This window comes from Malurus melanocephalus, unplaced genomic scaffold (genome assembly GCF_030028575.1).
Source record: "Malurus melanocephalus ecotype Western Australia unplaced genomic scaffold, MMel_1.1 scaffold_74, whole genome shotgun sequence".
NCBI lineage: Eukaryota > Metazoa > Chordata > Aves > Passeriformes > Maluridae > Malurus > Malurus melanocephalus.
The window spans coordinates 1,494,519-1,509,846 of NW_026623306.1; the positions used below are offsets into that span (position 1 = coordinate 1,494,519).

At 42.1% G+C, this 15,328-nt stretch overlaps 1 protein-coding gene across 1 annotated transcript in view; it reads left to right on the top strand.

The window, feature by feature from the left end:
- Positions 1-258: 258 nt before the first annotated feature.
- RAB3B (RAB3B, member RAS oncogene family) overlaps positions 259-15,328 on the top strand; it is a 48,968-nt gene continuing 33,898 nt past the window's right edge. Inside the window, exons 1-2 of the mRNA XM_057367043.1 lie at positions 259-441; positions 10,527-10,754. Coding sequence (XP_057223026.1) covers positions 10,527-10,754 — 228 coding nt within the window. The 5' untranslated portion in view covers positions 259-441. The remainder of the gene's footprint in view (positions 442-10,526; positions 10,755-15,328) is intronic.

Consider the following 15,328-nt stretch of genomic DNA (forward strand, 5'->3'; position numbering starts at 1 on the left):
AAAATGTAGTGCCTGATGACACAGCCGCCATCACTAGGCTTCAGAGTTAACAGTGCTACTGATGAGAATTCCAGCCCGTGTGGAAAGTGAGACAAGAATGGCAAGTTTGGGTCGTGCGCGGGATATTTTCCCAGCCGGCGGGGGCTCCAGGAGCGTCTGAGGCGATTCCCCTTCCCGCGCTCCCCACCGGCCCCCGCCCCGCCCCGCCGCGCTCCGCCCCCGGGGCCGCCCCAGGTACCGGCGGGGGGGCGGCTCCCGCCACGCGAGCAGCGGCCGCGGAACCGCTCGGCTCGGCTCGGGTCACTTCGCTTCGGCTTGGCTTGGCTCCGCTCATCTTACCTCACCTCACTTCACTTCGTTTCAGTTCGGCTCGGCTCAGTTTGCTTCGACTCGTCCCAGCTTGGTTTGTCTCGGCTCGGAGCCGCCGCTCCTCCGCCTCAGGTAAGAGCCGCAGCCCCTCTGAGGGGGCTCCTCTCGCGCCGTCGGGGCTGCTTCCCCTYGAAGGTGACGAGGAGGGGGCTGGCGGTGTTCCGCGCCTCATGTCCCCATCGGGACCCGCAAACTCCTCCCGCCCYCCTCGCACCGACCGTCGGGGCTGTCCCGGGGCTCCGCGGGACGGGAGCCGGGGCTGGCAGCAGGAGGTGCCCGGCGGGTGAGCGCCGGGTGGGTGCTCCGTGCCCCGAGGTGTGGTGTAACGGGCAGCCCTTGGCAGCGGCGGGGCGGAGAGGGCAACAGCAGTTCCATCTCTAAAATAAACATTTCCCAGCAATGAGAGGCGATATAATATTGTTTTATGAGATATAATATTGTTTTATCTCTAAAATATCCTCAGCTCCGCGGGGGGGGGGAGGGCTGGAGAGCGGAGCCCTCCCGGCTGTTCTCCAGCTGGTGCGGAACCCGCCCGTTCCCGTCACYCGGGGCAGTGCCCGGCTCGGGAGTGGGGACAGGTAATAATAACACAACTGCTCGGTRATGGAGCACTGCCGGGAAACGCGGCATCCCGCTGTCGTCGTGGCTGCTCGGGCAGGGCAGGGACCCGCCGCTGCCGGACTGCACAGCCCGAGCTCCCACCGCAGAGCCGCTGCTCGGCAGAACGGGCGAGGAGGGGACTTGCCGGTACGCCCACTGCCCAAAGCCCAACGGATCAGTCATTCTAATTTAGTTCATAAAAAGTATAAACTCTCCAGTTTATCCAGTTTATGCTACACAAAACACACGTGAGGGTTTTTTTTTCCGTGCATTCTGAGACGACGCCTTGTTTTTCCCCACTGTTTTCTCCGTGTTTGCCAGCAGCCCGGCAGTGTCGTTGATGTCTGCGGTGACACCAGGCTGTGGGACCGCAGCGGTGTCACCAACACCGGCACGAGTGGCTCCACCTTTTCGCCTCTCAAGGTCCTGTCTCCACGCTGTCCTTTCTTTCTTAAAAGTGCGACGTGTTGCGTGCTTTTGCAGTGCATCAGGTTGATCTGACCCAAATTAAGTGTAACTTATCCAAAAAAAAAAAAAAAAAAAAAAAGTGGGGGTTAATTTTAACCTGGATTTTCCCATGTCCTGAGACAATATAAGACCGTGGCCTCAGAATACATTTCTGTACAATTCTTTGGTGGTAAAAACTGATTTTGACTTCTCCTGTTGTCTCATCACTTATTTCTCACCTAGTACTGCACTCTCAGTTGTGCAAATAACAGTCTGTGGGGCTTCAGAGTCACCTGGATTAGCTCTGGGTTAAAATGAACAGCCTCTTGTGAATGGGATTTTTTCTCCCCCTGAAGGTAATGTTACTGGAACTATAATTTTGAYCTCTGTGTTTGTAACTTTACCCACATCAGTGGAGCACTGCTATTGGGTTATTGTGGGTACAAAATTGAATCCATACACTGCTGTATGGAGTGGGTAACTAAAAGGCTTTTATTTCCTGTTATTTGTGCTTGCTATCCTGTCGGTGGTTGTATATGCATTTACTGAGACTTCACTGCCTTCAGGACAGTTTCATCAGAGCAATTTATAGGATAAGTCAGAAGAGACACAAATAAACCACTATTAAAATCAAGCTTCYTTTGCAATTTCGACGAAATTGTGCTGCCCTCTTTGCAGATCTGATATATTTTCAGGTRACAAAGTGAGAACACTTGTTAGCTTTAGGTTTTAATAGCATTAGTGCTTGTGTGTAGCAAAGCAATGCATTTGGTATTTGTTAACGTGGTGGTGGTTGTTTGTGATGTGGTAGTCATGTCAAGCTGTGTGTAGTTCACAGATTGTTTTTCCTACCTTGATTTTCATGTTTTCATGCAGCTCCAGATTAAAATGGGCAGGTCACAGCATCACAGTTCAGGGTCTTGCATCAYATTGATTGTAGTGCCAGGGAAGGGCTCTCATGTCCATCCCCAGTAGGTCCATGACTGTTCTCTTTTACTAGTTGGGCTGAATAAGTAGGGTTTTTTGAGGTAGTTCTCAATGGCTAATATTGAGAATGTTTTGATCTGGTCATTTCAGGTATGCTTTTTGCTGTAAAAATGTATCTTGGGTTTCAGGTTCTGCATATTTAGTGAGCTCCTGGAAATGTGTGCTCAGCTTAGTGCAGTAGTGTTTGATATTTGACATAAGCAGTAAGCTTTATGTTTGAAAGTATTAGCTCATTAAAACACGGGAAGTGTGAGGGTGCTTGTTGTAATCCCAGTTAGCAGGTGGCTTACTTTGCAGCATGGGAGAACATCACAGCACAGAGAAATGAATTAACTTATTCATCACAGATTTTCTGCTTGGAGGAGGAGGATAAAAGGCAGCAAATTAAACTTCTGCACTGCAGAGGCATCCTGAGCTGGCCCTATCTCTGTGTAGTTCTGGTTTGCAGGTGGTTTCTACAAGGCAATTCCAGTCTCTGGTCTCTTAATTTAGTCAGGACGGCAGCTTGCATTCACCTATAAGTGAAAGATTTTAGACCCAGTGATGCAGAAAAATCTGTAGCTGTCTCATGCTTACTGGTGGAGGGGTGTMCATCCTGAATCTGCTTGTGGCCTCACTCTTGCTCCAGACAGGATGAGTTCCAACATGATCCTGAACTTTCCTTATCTTCCACCACTGTGGGAGGGCATGGTCATGGCTTTCTCCATGGAGGGCTGTATCCCAGCAGAGCATAGCTGTTCCCTGCCTTCCAGCTGGGGAAGGATCAGCAGGGACTCACACGTGTCGKGTAGCAGAGCTGGTGCAGATTAGTYGTGTGTGTTGCTCTGTGTGCTCTTATGTCACTGCTACTTCAGTGTATTCAGCAGTGAGATACTCAGAAATACCTCRCTATTGCCAGTTCCTTCCTGGAGAAAGAGGCAGAACTGCAAGGCTGGAGGTCTGACGAGAAGGGGACTGAGTTCCGTTGTCTCGGCCATCGCTGCGGTGTTTGTGACAGGAAGGAAGGGCTTTGAAGGCAGTGAGTTTTGTAACAGCCATCAACCTCCTCAGTATGCGGTTCAGTGTTCTCTGGGACTGGGCTGGATTCAGGGTCTGCTTGCAGTTCTGTAAACCTAGAAATTGGCTGGCTCTGGGATTCCAAAATTCAACCGAAAATCAGGGAATTGCAGAAGTCTCTGCCTCCACTCTTTAGGGCGTAGGGAACATTCAAATCCCCTGTTTCATGCATACCTGGAAYAGAGCTGGGTTTAGTTAGTGGGTCCCCTTTACAAGGGGAGATTTTTTTTCCTGTTAAATATTTTTCTCTTTTTTTCTGGAGTAGTGTGCTTGCCAACAGGTATAGAACCATGTGATGGTAAGAGAGTGGCAAAAACTCAAGAAAACATTCCGAGAAGAGTGAAGAAATGTGGAAACTTATTTCTTTAATTTTTTTTTTTTTGTCACTGGAAAAATTAGAGTGACTAATTCCTCTTTCCTGAGAGTTTTATTGTGGCTCTAAAATGGACTTTGAGGATGTTGAATGTTGTGCAGGAAATGGGAGAGGCATGGCTTGATGTTACRCTCGAGGAAATCTTTTTAACAACAGTCCCAGCCTACTGTTGAACCAAATGTAGTTGTAAAAGTGGATAGCAAAAACGTGGTATCTGCTGGTTCTTGACTCCTACTACAGAACCAGCAAATTCTTAAAARCCTTTTTAAAGCTCTCTTTAAAGCCTGTGATCCCAAATCTAAATGGGTAATGAAAAAAAATAACCAGTGACATTGCTTAGAGGTTTTTGTCTTTGAGTTGTCATGCATATATTGAACTTTTTTTGTAGCATGTAAATTCCAGACCTAACCCACTACAAGCATCTTCTGGACTCATTAATAAATGAATTTTACTAAAGATAAAGCGCTCAAGATGAAGAGCTCATAATTTTGAAGTAATAAACATAGACTTTCTGTGCAGAGTTGTATTATTTTTGTTCTAGGTCTGTCAATTGAGCAATTCAGATGACAGCCCAAAATCAAGTCCTGGATAGTACTGAAGTGTGAGCCAGAGGCTATCACAGGGAGCAGCTGCTGCAGAGGGCAGGGCTATGGGAATAGGAGGAAACGTAATGAATACAGAAAAATGTGCAGTGCTTTGGGCTAGACCAAGCTGCTGTCTTGTTGCCAAGTGAAGTGATTGTTGATAGTGTGGATCCCGAGAAAGRGTTTATCTTTGATCCAAATTCTGGTCCAGAGTAGGTGGCTGCAGCGTGTTATTTACCTAAGGTCCAAGTTCGCCCATGTGTTCTGTCAGTCTCCAGAAGGCAAGATAATGTAAGTCAGGATGACAAATGGGCTGTACYCTGGCTTACTGGAGAGGAAATGCACCAGACACAAACTTGGCCTTTAGATTGTATTAGCCACGAGAAAGACAACTATATTCTGTTACGTTTTTCTGCTCTGGAATAATTATTACTTTAAGGCAGTATATGTGTTGTAAGTTGCAGATGTTTCCATGTCCTATTGCAGTTGCCTTTGCAGCACGGTAGGCTTTGATCCAGGCTTTGTGCAAAACACTTGTGTGTACAGATGTATTTTAGCTGCTCCTTGATTCCATTTGCTTTGCTGCCTTTCTGCAGAAAARATGTAATGATTCCTATTTAAAGTTTCCCATCCTTTGGTGAGATTTATCTAGAACCTCAGTTTTAGATTACTGAATATAATCTCCCTTTAATAAGCTTTAAACTGATGGCTTCGAATACTTGCTGTTACTTTAATGTCTGTCACTAACTCAAGCACTGTTTCTGTTCTCTTTGTACACTACAGGACTTTCTTCTTTATCTTCAGTGGAGGATTTCTGACCTTACTCAGCACTGTGTTCCCAGCCTAACCTGCCTACCAATGATTCTGTTATCTAGTATTCTTATTGTCCACCTTTATCATAATCATTGTAATCCTTTTGCTTCTACATCGCAGGTTCAACAGTGTGACCACTCTCTTGATTCATATACTCACAGCAAAGCCTTCATCTGTCTCATGGATTATAGATCTAAATTGGTAACTATCGCTTGCTTGCAATGTTTATTAGCAGTTGTGTATATTGCTCATACTCTRTTTTCTGCTTCTAATAAATCTCTCTTGTAGAACAGCATTTGTATAAGACTCTCTAAGGTCACGGCCTTATTTCCTTTATGAGCTTTATTCTTAGGATGGCACACATTGGCTGTAAAAAAATCCATTGCTTGATAGAAATCTGGTTCAGAATTGAACTTAATTTCTGGAAAAGACACCAGAAAGTATTTATTTTCCAATGACAAAGCGCATAAAGGAGTTYTTATAATAGAAAATTGACATAGATGTGTAATTTGTGAACTAGAATATTTTAAGCTTAGATGTACTTTTTAAAGACTATTTYTGGGGAAAAAAATACACAAAGTATTAATGCTTTTGAGAAGAAGTTATGTTGTACATTAGTAACACCTCTCCTGGGTTACTGTAGAAATATAGAGGAATGTTTTCACACTAATTAAAGAAATGTATGTTAGTAGGCGATAATGAATAATTCCAGTTTTGGCTTTAAAAATGAAACATTAAAAGAGAACTAGAAATGCCCAGAAGTTGTAATACAGAAAATATATGGGTTCATAACAATTTGATTTTGCAAATGTGTCTTAGGGCATAGTTTGAAGGATAAGTTGCATCAGAGTGACCATGTTTCATGGTTAACTGGGGTGACTGGCAGCAGAAAAGGAGACTCTTGTTCAAATTCAGACTTCTTTCTCACACTTTGTGAGAGGGAATGGGTCGTGGAAAGAGCATGTCTGTGAACACACCAATGTGGTTGCTAATAAAGAGACCTCTAAACTTACAAGGTAATGATTGGGTTTCTTGTTTCTTGTCTGTGAGAGGATGAAGAAGAGCCACCCTCCATTTTTTTGGTAGCCAAAACCATAAGGGTTGGCAACATTAAGTCAGCCTTAGCTTCTTTTTTTTTTTTTTTTCTGGCAATAAATTAATGGTGAGAGACATCASTTAATTTCTAGCCAACACTTTAAACAGTTCATGACTTTTACTGAAGCTACCTTTAGGCAGAAAATACTGCAGAGCAGGGGTTATAGTGACCATTTGCAGTGATTCCTAAGAGCAGGAACACTTTGTGTTGCACTACAAACCAGTTTGAGTGTTCACCATGATGCTGGTCACAAATTGAGGAGCACAGCTGTGTGGATCCATCTATATGACACATTTCAGTGAGCACTAAAACCAGCAAAGGCTTGTTTCTCATKGAGGTGTCTTAAGGCAATAGGATTTTTTCTTTTAAACTTCATTAGACCAAAATAGAAACTAAAGGCAGGGGAGCCACCTTGACCAAGGAATATATTCTTTGGTGGCTAATAAGCTTTGATTAAGATTTTATTGCTTTAGAGCATTTGCAGCATCCTGCTCTTATGTGGTTTCTTTGTCTAATAAAAGATGAGCTCACACTGCAGGCTTTTTCCTCAATAGGGAAATAATAAGGTATCTCAGAGCTACAAAACTGCCTATTCCCACAAAACTAGTTGGAAGTGGCATATTTGAGGCCTTGCTCCCATTGCTAATGCACTTGGGGAAAAAAGATTGTCAATATTAGTATGCTCTTAGCTACAAAGAAGTGTGTTACCCAGGCAAAGAATTAAATGATGCAAGGTCTCATACTGAAGTGCTCTCAAGGACAACCTGATTGGCAGCTTTTCCCTCTCCTGTGTAATGGGTTTTATGTAATGTAGCTAAACCTTTCCTGTATAAGTATCTTATTGATGGTTGTTTCAGGGCAGTTGAAATGGAACCAGTCTTGAGCCTCTCCTTTGCCCTCTGTGTGGCAGTTGTGTTTGACCTGGTCTTCTGTAACAGAACTCTCCCTGGGCTGTGTGTTTGTGTGARACAGCAGAGGTGCTGCTCTGTTTGGAGTCATCCTAAAAGAGCATCTGTGGCTGTGTGCCMAGGGAGCAGGGGTTACACTGCCAGCTGAACAGCCTTGAGCCAAGGAGGGAGGACAATCCCCTGGGAGCAGTGGCTGTGCAAGCCTTCGGGTGATTTGGACAGGAGCTGCATGACCTCAGCGTTTGTCTCAGTTTCCTGGTGCTGCAGAATCTCCTCCAGGTGCAGAGGGCCTGCAGGAGACRTGATTTCATGGACCTTTCTCTCAGTAGCATAGCAACTGCCACCACTTCCCACTGCTCTGTCCCTTCTGCTGGGCTCCCTCAGCTGTGCGGGATCAGGAACTGAACCAACTTTACAAACAGCCCTGCAAAACAGGAGAAGCTGTAGGAGGATTTATTTTTTAACTGGAATCTCTCTGCAGGGCTGACATGACTAGGGAGTGCTTGGAGCAGGAGTGGTCAACAGGTGGGGAAGAGAAAGGGAGGGGAGGAGAACCGGGAGAAAAGTCTGGTGTTTCCTGGCTTCGGATTTCAAGCACAAATTCAGGGGCAGCCCCGTGAACACTTACAGCCCAAGTGCTGGTGGAGCACAGCTTCAGTAATGATCTGCCATCAGAGGGATAATCAGAAATTAGTGTGAAAGTCCTTTCTGTGTGACTCTATTGAGTGGAGGGGAAAGGGAAAAGTCAAATTTAAGCAAGGGGATGGAGTTTTCTTTAAAATTTTTGTGCTCTGACTGCCTCTGGTGATTCAAGGCACTGACCTGCAGCATCTTCAGCCAGCACAGAGGCCAGCGAGGGTTGTGCTTCTATGACAACAGCCCCGCGTTCTGGGCAAGTATCATTTGATCTTATTCTCTGTGTTGTGCTTCTAACAAAGCTGCTGGAGCTGGCCACATTCTGTAATTGCTTTTTCAGCTGAGATCTGAAAGTCACATTTGTAGCCAGGTACAATTCTGATTAGAGCCATCTAGGAGGGTTAATAGAGGCAGCAGTGCTTCAGTTAAAAGATCAGCTTGGAGTGTGTGGATGGATTGTGGGAAGGCAGGGGRARAAARAAGATACTGATTCCTGTATGATTAGTGGAATACATCTTTGTTAAAGGTCTGCCTCTGAATCTTTAAAAGACCAGGCTTCAGGTGATGAGGGTTTCTCATTATTTCAAGCCTGTGTGAGCGGAATGGAGAAGTAGAGATTTTAATTTTTTTTTTCTTCTTTAGCAAGAGCACAAGTGTTCTCAGTGGCATTTRTGGAGGTTATAATGTGTATGGGGAAGCTAAATTATTCAAATAGAGAATTTTATGTCATCCAGTGTGGTGATAGTACAAATCAGCTAATCACCTGATTCATAATTTTTGCAGCTGAGATTTCTAATGTTAAGGAGGTGGTGAGTGCATTGGCCTGAGTGTGTGCATGGAAGTTAGTCAGTTGTTAAATTCTTCATTTTAGAAATTCCTGTTATGAACCACAACACATGGGTAGAAGAGCTGTTTTCTGATGCACTAATGAGAAGAAAATTTGTGCTTGTGTTTTCTGGAATGCTTGCAAAAGACTGTGTAGTCTGCCTGAAGAGCAGCTGAAGTTCGGAAGAGAGTGTATCAGAATTGTGCTGTATCCTACAGAGAAATACTTGTGGGAAGATTTTGTTGCATTCAGTGCAGCTGTTCACTATTGAGCTACTGATAAATTTCTTCAGAAACTGCCCTTGTGAATGCAATTTATGAACAAAATGTCTGTTGCACCAGCCCTTCTCTGTGTGAGAAAGTTGCATGTGTTTAATCAGAGATAAGCYGTTGTGCATATTGTACTGAAGTCTAAACTGAGTTGCTTTTGTTTTGTTTCCCCTCTGCTGGGAATTTAAATTAAATTATCATCCCTATTTAAACTGCCTTGGGACAGCATTTTGGTTCATAGTTGTGAATTTTGACCTGTTTGTTTTGGTTTTGTTTGAATTTGTGGGGTTTTGGTGGTGGTGTTTTCAGTGAGTGGGTGAAATCCTATGTGCAGGTGAGACTTGCTTAGAAGCAAAGTAATTGGGCATGAGCTGAGAGTAGACACTGGAGGGATTTTTGTTCGCGAAAGTGCCTATGAATCTGAGTGTAGGAGCAAATTAACTTRCTTCTGTGGATGCTGGGTGAAGGAGAGACTTCTGTCACTGCTCAGTGCCTTCTGACACTGCACAGGAGTAGCACAGGCCCTGGTTTGGATGAGTAGCTGTTAATTAGACCAGTGCTGTCATTGCCCCAATTTGCCAACCCTGTGACTGGTTATAAGGAGTCAAGACCTTTACTTGTTAGATGTGGGGTAGTTTCAAACAGCATGAGAGATTAGAAGTGTGGTATATCTGTTAAAAGGTGAACTTTCTTTTTTGTCGTCTGTAGTAATTTGGTCYGTGTAGTTGTGTTCTGTACAGAGATGAAAAGTCAGGGCTTTGCCTCCTCCCACCAAGTGTCTGAGCTGCATACATTTGAGCAACCAAGGCTGCTAATGGCCCTTGATAGTTCATATTCTGCTGCTGGTCTTTTTGTTTCTGAATATGAAAGGGATAATTTATCCTTTGCAAATGCTGCCTGCACCCCCACTGAGTCCTCACATTTTATACAGAGCTGTTTATTCCAATTACATCTTAAGAGTAGAGAGGTGTTTGATGGATTCAGTTTCCAACTGACATTCCTGTTTTTTATCTTTTCACAATGCCTTTTTTTTTCCTTCTGTAAATGTTGAGGACCAAACTTTTCTAAGGATAAAATGGTGGTGATGCCTGCACTAGAAATGCAGATTTTCCATAGAAGTCATAAAAGGAATTGTTTAGGTTTATTTACCTTGGAGGCTGCTTGATGAATTGCATGGTTGGATGCACTGTCAAAGATTWTAGTCCTTGGTTGCAGTTTATTGGAGCAACAGAAGTGGCACCCTGCCACTGGAGTAAAGAATGCTGTTTCCCCATGAGTATGTGAACAATCTGCAATGGCCATCTGTTATTCTGTTAAACACAAAGCAGTGCAACAGGTKTATTTCTTGGGTTTGGAAGTCTTACCAGTATGACTGAACAACAAACTTTTAAAGCTAGGATTTCAAAGAAGATTTCAAAGTGTGTTTGTCTTTATTCAGCAGATGTAGTGGTTATGACATTAGAAAGTAGAGAGGTAACCTAAACATATGGTACACAGTGAAGGAAAACAAATGCTGAACTGCTCTTAAATCTGTTCTTTTTCCATATTTGTCATTTTCTTAGATGGCTTCAGTAACAGATGCCAGGTACAGGCAGAAGGATACTTCAGACCAAAATTTTGATTACATGTTCAAGCTCCTGATCATTGGCAACAGCAGTGTGGGTAAAACATCCTTCCTCTTCAGATACGCCGATGACACCTTCACACCRGCCTTCGTCAGCACAGTGGGAATTGACTTCAAAGTGAAAACAGTTTACAGGAATGACAAGAGGGTGAAGCTGCAGATCTGGGTAAGTGCCAGTGTTTTCTAAAGTGCTTTACTTTAATTCCAGCAAAGATATGATGGTAGAAAATAGCTTGTTTGAAAGTAGATTTTTGGATTGATGTAGATTTTTGTTATTCATAAGTTCTGAATGGCTGGACCTTTGTGTCCCTGCAGTAAGGATGAAGGAATTCTCTGTGTGTTGCTGTCTCACTCAGCTGGTGGGTGTCCAGATGTGGTCTAAGCAGCTGTTCTACATTTTAGTGAACTCTACATGTAACTCACACTATCATTTTATGTCCTCTGCATAACATACTTTTATCTTCTGTAACTCATGTACCTGCTCAGCAGCCCATTTCTACCCARTTCCTGCCCCACCTGAGAGCCTAGTTTTCTAATTGATCTGCATACACTTGATCCATAATTWTTCTTTAATAATTGCATTTAAATGTAAAATTACAGTAATCACATCTGGGTTTTTTATTTATTGTGGTGATCTTGAATAGTGAGAATTTAAAATGAGACTTTTTGGTTTTGGTACGACAACTAAATGATTAATTTTATTTCTGTGTTGCTGGGTAGAAGGTACAATAAATTATTTAATAAGAGAACCTTTTTGTGTTGTAAAATCCTGACATTGAAACCAGTGTAGGTCACCTGACATGAAACTGTTTGATTTAATTTAGAGTTTTGGCAATAAAAATGTTTTTACTTCAGGCCCTATAACCAACTAAAGATGATTTCCATTTAGTTGATTTTTCTGAATCTTGGAACATGAAATTTTCTAAGAAATTGTGTAAAAGCAAGACAGAAAACAACATAAAATCCTAGGGTTTTTTGGAAAGATACTGTGATTAATGTGAATTAAGCAATAATCTTAATTAAATCTGTTAGAGGGCTTTGGGGCAAAAAGGRCTTTAATAACCTTAAACTCCTTATGAAAAGAGATGTCAGGTGGATTCCTCAGAGGGTGCTATGTATAGGACCTGTAATATTGGAGTTACCAACAACACTGTTGATTTAACATTTATTTTTAATAAAAGGTTCACGTAAGTATTGGACAGTTTCCAGAGCAACTTGTGTTCTGTTCTTTTCCCTTTTTGCACAGATCCCTGACATGAGTCATGATTCAAGGACCTTAACAAAAACACTGTGTACCTCTATCAAAACCACAGTTTTGAACTTGTTTATCTCCTGCCTGTCCTGAGATTATATTTGTAATTTCAGTGTGTTCTCCAGAGTACATGTAGTAATACTAGGGTCCATTAACATACCAAAACTATGGGTTTCTATGTGTAGGAAGGAAGAGTTTTTTTTTACCATCCTGTTTTCCAATTACCTTTTAAAATAATTTTCTGTGGCTATTGAGTTTCTGTGAGTGTGRTTGCATTAAAGCCTTTGCTTTGGCTTAAAATTTTGCAGTTATGTTGACATTCTTAAAAATTATGCTTCTCCTAGGCTTGGCATTAAGCCTTATCTGAATCAGGTTTAATGTGAAACTAAGTGAAGAAGGAGAAGGTACAGGTGTTTAACTGAAGCACCTCAAGTGTGTTTAAAATCCAGAGAAAAGCACTTCTAGGAACCTCCAGTGTTCTCTTCTCTGCAGACCCAGGGTTTTTTCAGTTCAGGGGTGCTTGTGGAGCTCTGAAGTGAGTGCAGCTGTGGCAGACTGGAGGTGCTCAAGGGCTGGGCTAAATAACCTTGTTCTGTGTTCWGCAAATCTCAAGGTGAGAGGGAAGTTATTGCTGCTGTGCTGTGATCCAGGGACATCCATGATCAGTGGGACATTCTACGTTGCCTGTGTTGAACAGAAGAACAGGATATTTGGGTGCAGTTACTTATGTTATCTTGAAACTCAGAAAAATTCACACTGCTTCAAGTGCCAGGCAGCTGCACATAAAGACTGACAGCTGTGTCAGTGAATGTCTCTCTGGCCTGTCTCATGGTTTTGTTCCTCTAGCAGAAATTGATGAGGGTTTTAAAGCCAGAGATCTTAAATTTGTGTTTGTGCTGTTTCAGGAAGTCTGTATTTTGTGAATCAGGATTTGACAAGCTGTCACATGGAAGAATCAGAAAAGAGTGCTCCTCTGTTTAATTTTGGTGTCATTAGTGGGCCTCTTGCTTTGTTGACATTAACGCCTCAATCAYCCAAATTCATATTTTAGTAAGAGCCCTATCAGTTGTGCTAGTGACTAAGCAGTCTGGGAAATGATCTGTTTTGAAAAGACTTGAAAGGAGTATTTCTTTAGCTTGAGAGGAATGGGACATAGCAAAGATATTCATGATGTTTTTAAGGTAGGATGACAACACTGCTTCTGCATATGAAAACGGTAAAATGGTCCAGAGAGGGATAATGTTTTGTAGGTTTTTTTTYCTTKTCTTTAAAGAATGCTAGGATCAGTTGGCTGTGTTTTAATTTCAAGAATTTTCTGTCTTGTTCAGGAGTGGTGATGTTATGTAAATGGAATAAATGAACTTTATTGAGAACATCAATTTTGTAGTTGAATGARTCTCAATAATTTAGTATCTAATAAAAAGCATTATTTACATAAATATAGTCATATATCATATAGCTGTTTACCTATCTACATAAATGCAATTCTTAGATTAGATTTTTTTTGTRCCACTGCCATCTGTAATAATACTTTCATATGAAGCATCTTCCTTATGTTTGGTTTGTAAGGAGCCAATTTATAATACCTCTCTGCATTTCTTGACTAACATTTTTGTATTCCCAGAGTTGCTAATTACTGTTTACTGAAGGAAAAGTATTGTCTTTTCAGCTAGGTATGTTTTTTATTATAAATAAATCTCAAAGGTAACATTATTATATTCTTAGCAAATGCAAACAGTTAATACTTAATGCAGAGTTCAGGTTGCCTAGCAGCTAGAGAGGGCCACTTTTTGTCCAGATCCAGATGGAAGCAGGGTGAATGAATAAAAGTGATTTCAATTTTAGGTAAGAGCAAGGTGAGATTTCTTTTTCTCCTTTCTGTGCATTTGTGTGCCTATTGCTGATAAGGAATAATGGTGGTGAAAATGACAGCAGAACTCCTGAGCAATGTGGAATCGAGGGGAGCTACTGAGGGGCAACCTCTGGTCCTTCGTGCTGGCCCAGTCCAGATTCATTACATGAACTCTTTGCACAGTAGCAGAAATTAACTGATGAATGATCATTAGCAGGGGTCAGCCCAAAACACTTCACACCTCAGCACTGGCACACCACACAATACRTACTTTGTGTGAGGAATTTAATTACACTTTCATTATACTTTTGTGCAGCACCTTACACRAGGGACTCTGCTTTTTTCTGCACATACCACACATAACACACAAACATTGATGTGATTAATAGYAAACATAACCAAATACAGGGTTTGGCAGCTGATGTTACAGTTGAAGCTGCTTTCAACACCATTGTAAAAGGCAGAGATTTAATTTAATTTCAGGTTAAAAGGCAGAAAGGCTGTGATGTTCAGACAGAGGCAGCATATTTGGACTGCAGTATGATTTTTTCTTTTAMGGAGCTGCTTATCGAAATTAAACTGCTAGGATGAAGGTTTTTCCTTCTCATTAACAAAAATGTCTCTGTGGCTTAACTGCTGAAACCTGTTGGGGTGTGAGATTAGCTGTAGTGGATGTCTCAAGCATGTGTTACAGCTCTCAGGCACAGCTGGGGAGAGGGTACAAAGCAACATTGCTGTGGGTTTTTTTGGATCTTTAAAACCGGAAATATGACAACTGCTAATTATACTGAGTGGCAGTTACCACTACAAAGCAGAAAAGTGTAAACCAAAATAACCCCCCTGCTGTGTAGCTGTCCAGAAGGCAAATACACAATGTTTTTAAAAGCTTTTTGTATCAGGCATCGCCTGGATGACATGATGATCTTGAGCAGCTCTCCTCTTAGGGAAGGAATTCAAAGAAGTAGCACTGGCAACTGAGGGGTTTTTTTTTGTTTCATTTACAGGAGGTAAAATTAGAACACCATCATATTTGATTGTAAATTTTAATGTTAATTGCACACTTAACCAAAAGCTAATTATGCATTTCAGATGAGAGAATCATCTATTCCCCAGGCATCCCATTCCTGTCATGGTTTTGCTAAGTTCCTTGCAAGCACTGACTTCAGGCTTGAATGCTTGCACAAAACTTGTTTCTAAAAARAGAGATAATAAGGTTCAGTAATTTAATGTATAGATGTGATTATGATGGGTGTCTCTAAGGCAGTAATGGGCCTGATYCTGCTTTTGTGGACTCTCAGTTGTTGTGAAATCCTCTGATTTCACAACATTTTTGCTATTTAGATGAAGAACTAAAAYGGAGAAATTCAAGATAGTGAAAAGAGCAGGTTGATCCTTGTAAGGGAGTCAAGGATTACATTTTATTTGCAGCATTAAGGACTTGCTGGGTCCCAGGAATGAAAATCCTTGTGGGTGAGTGGATGTAAAGCACTACTTCTCATGCTAAAATACAATGCAGAATATGTGACTGGAGAAGAGATGCAATAACAGTGTCTGTAATTCAATTCCAAGGTCTTGGTTATATCTCAAGTAATAATATGGCTGCTTTGAGAAGAACTTGGTGCTCATGCCACCCTGA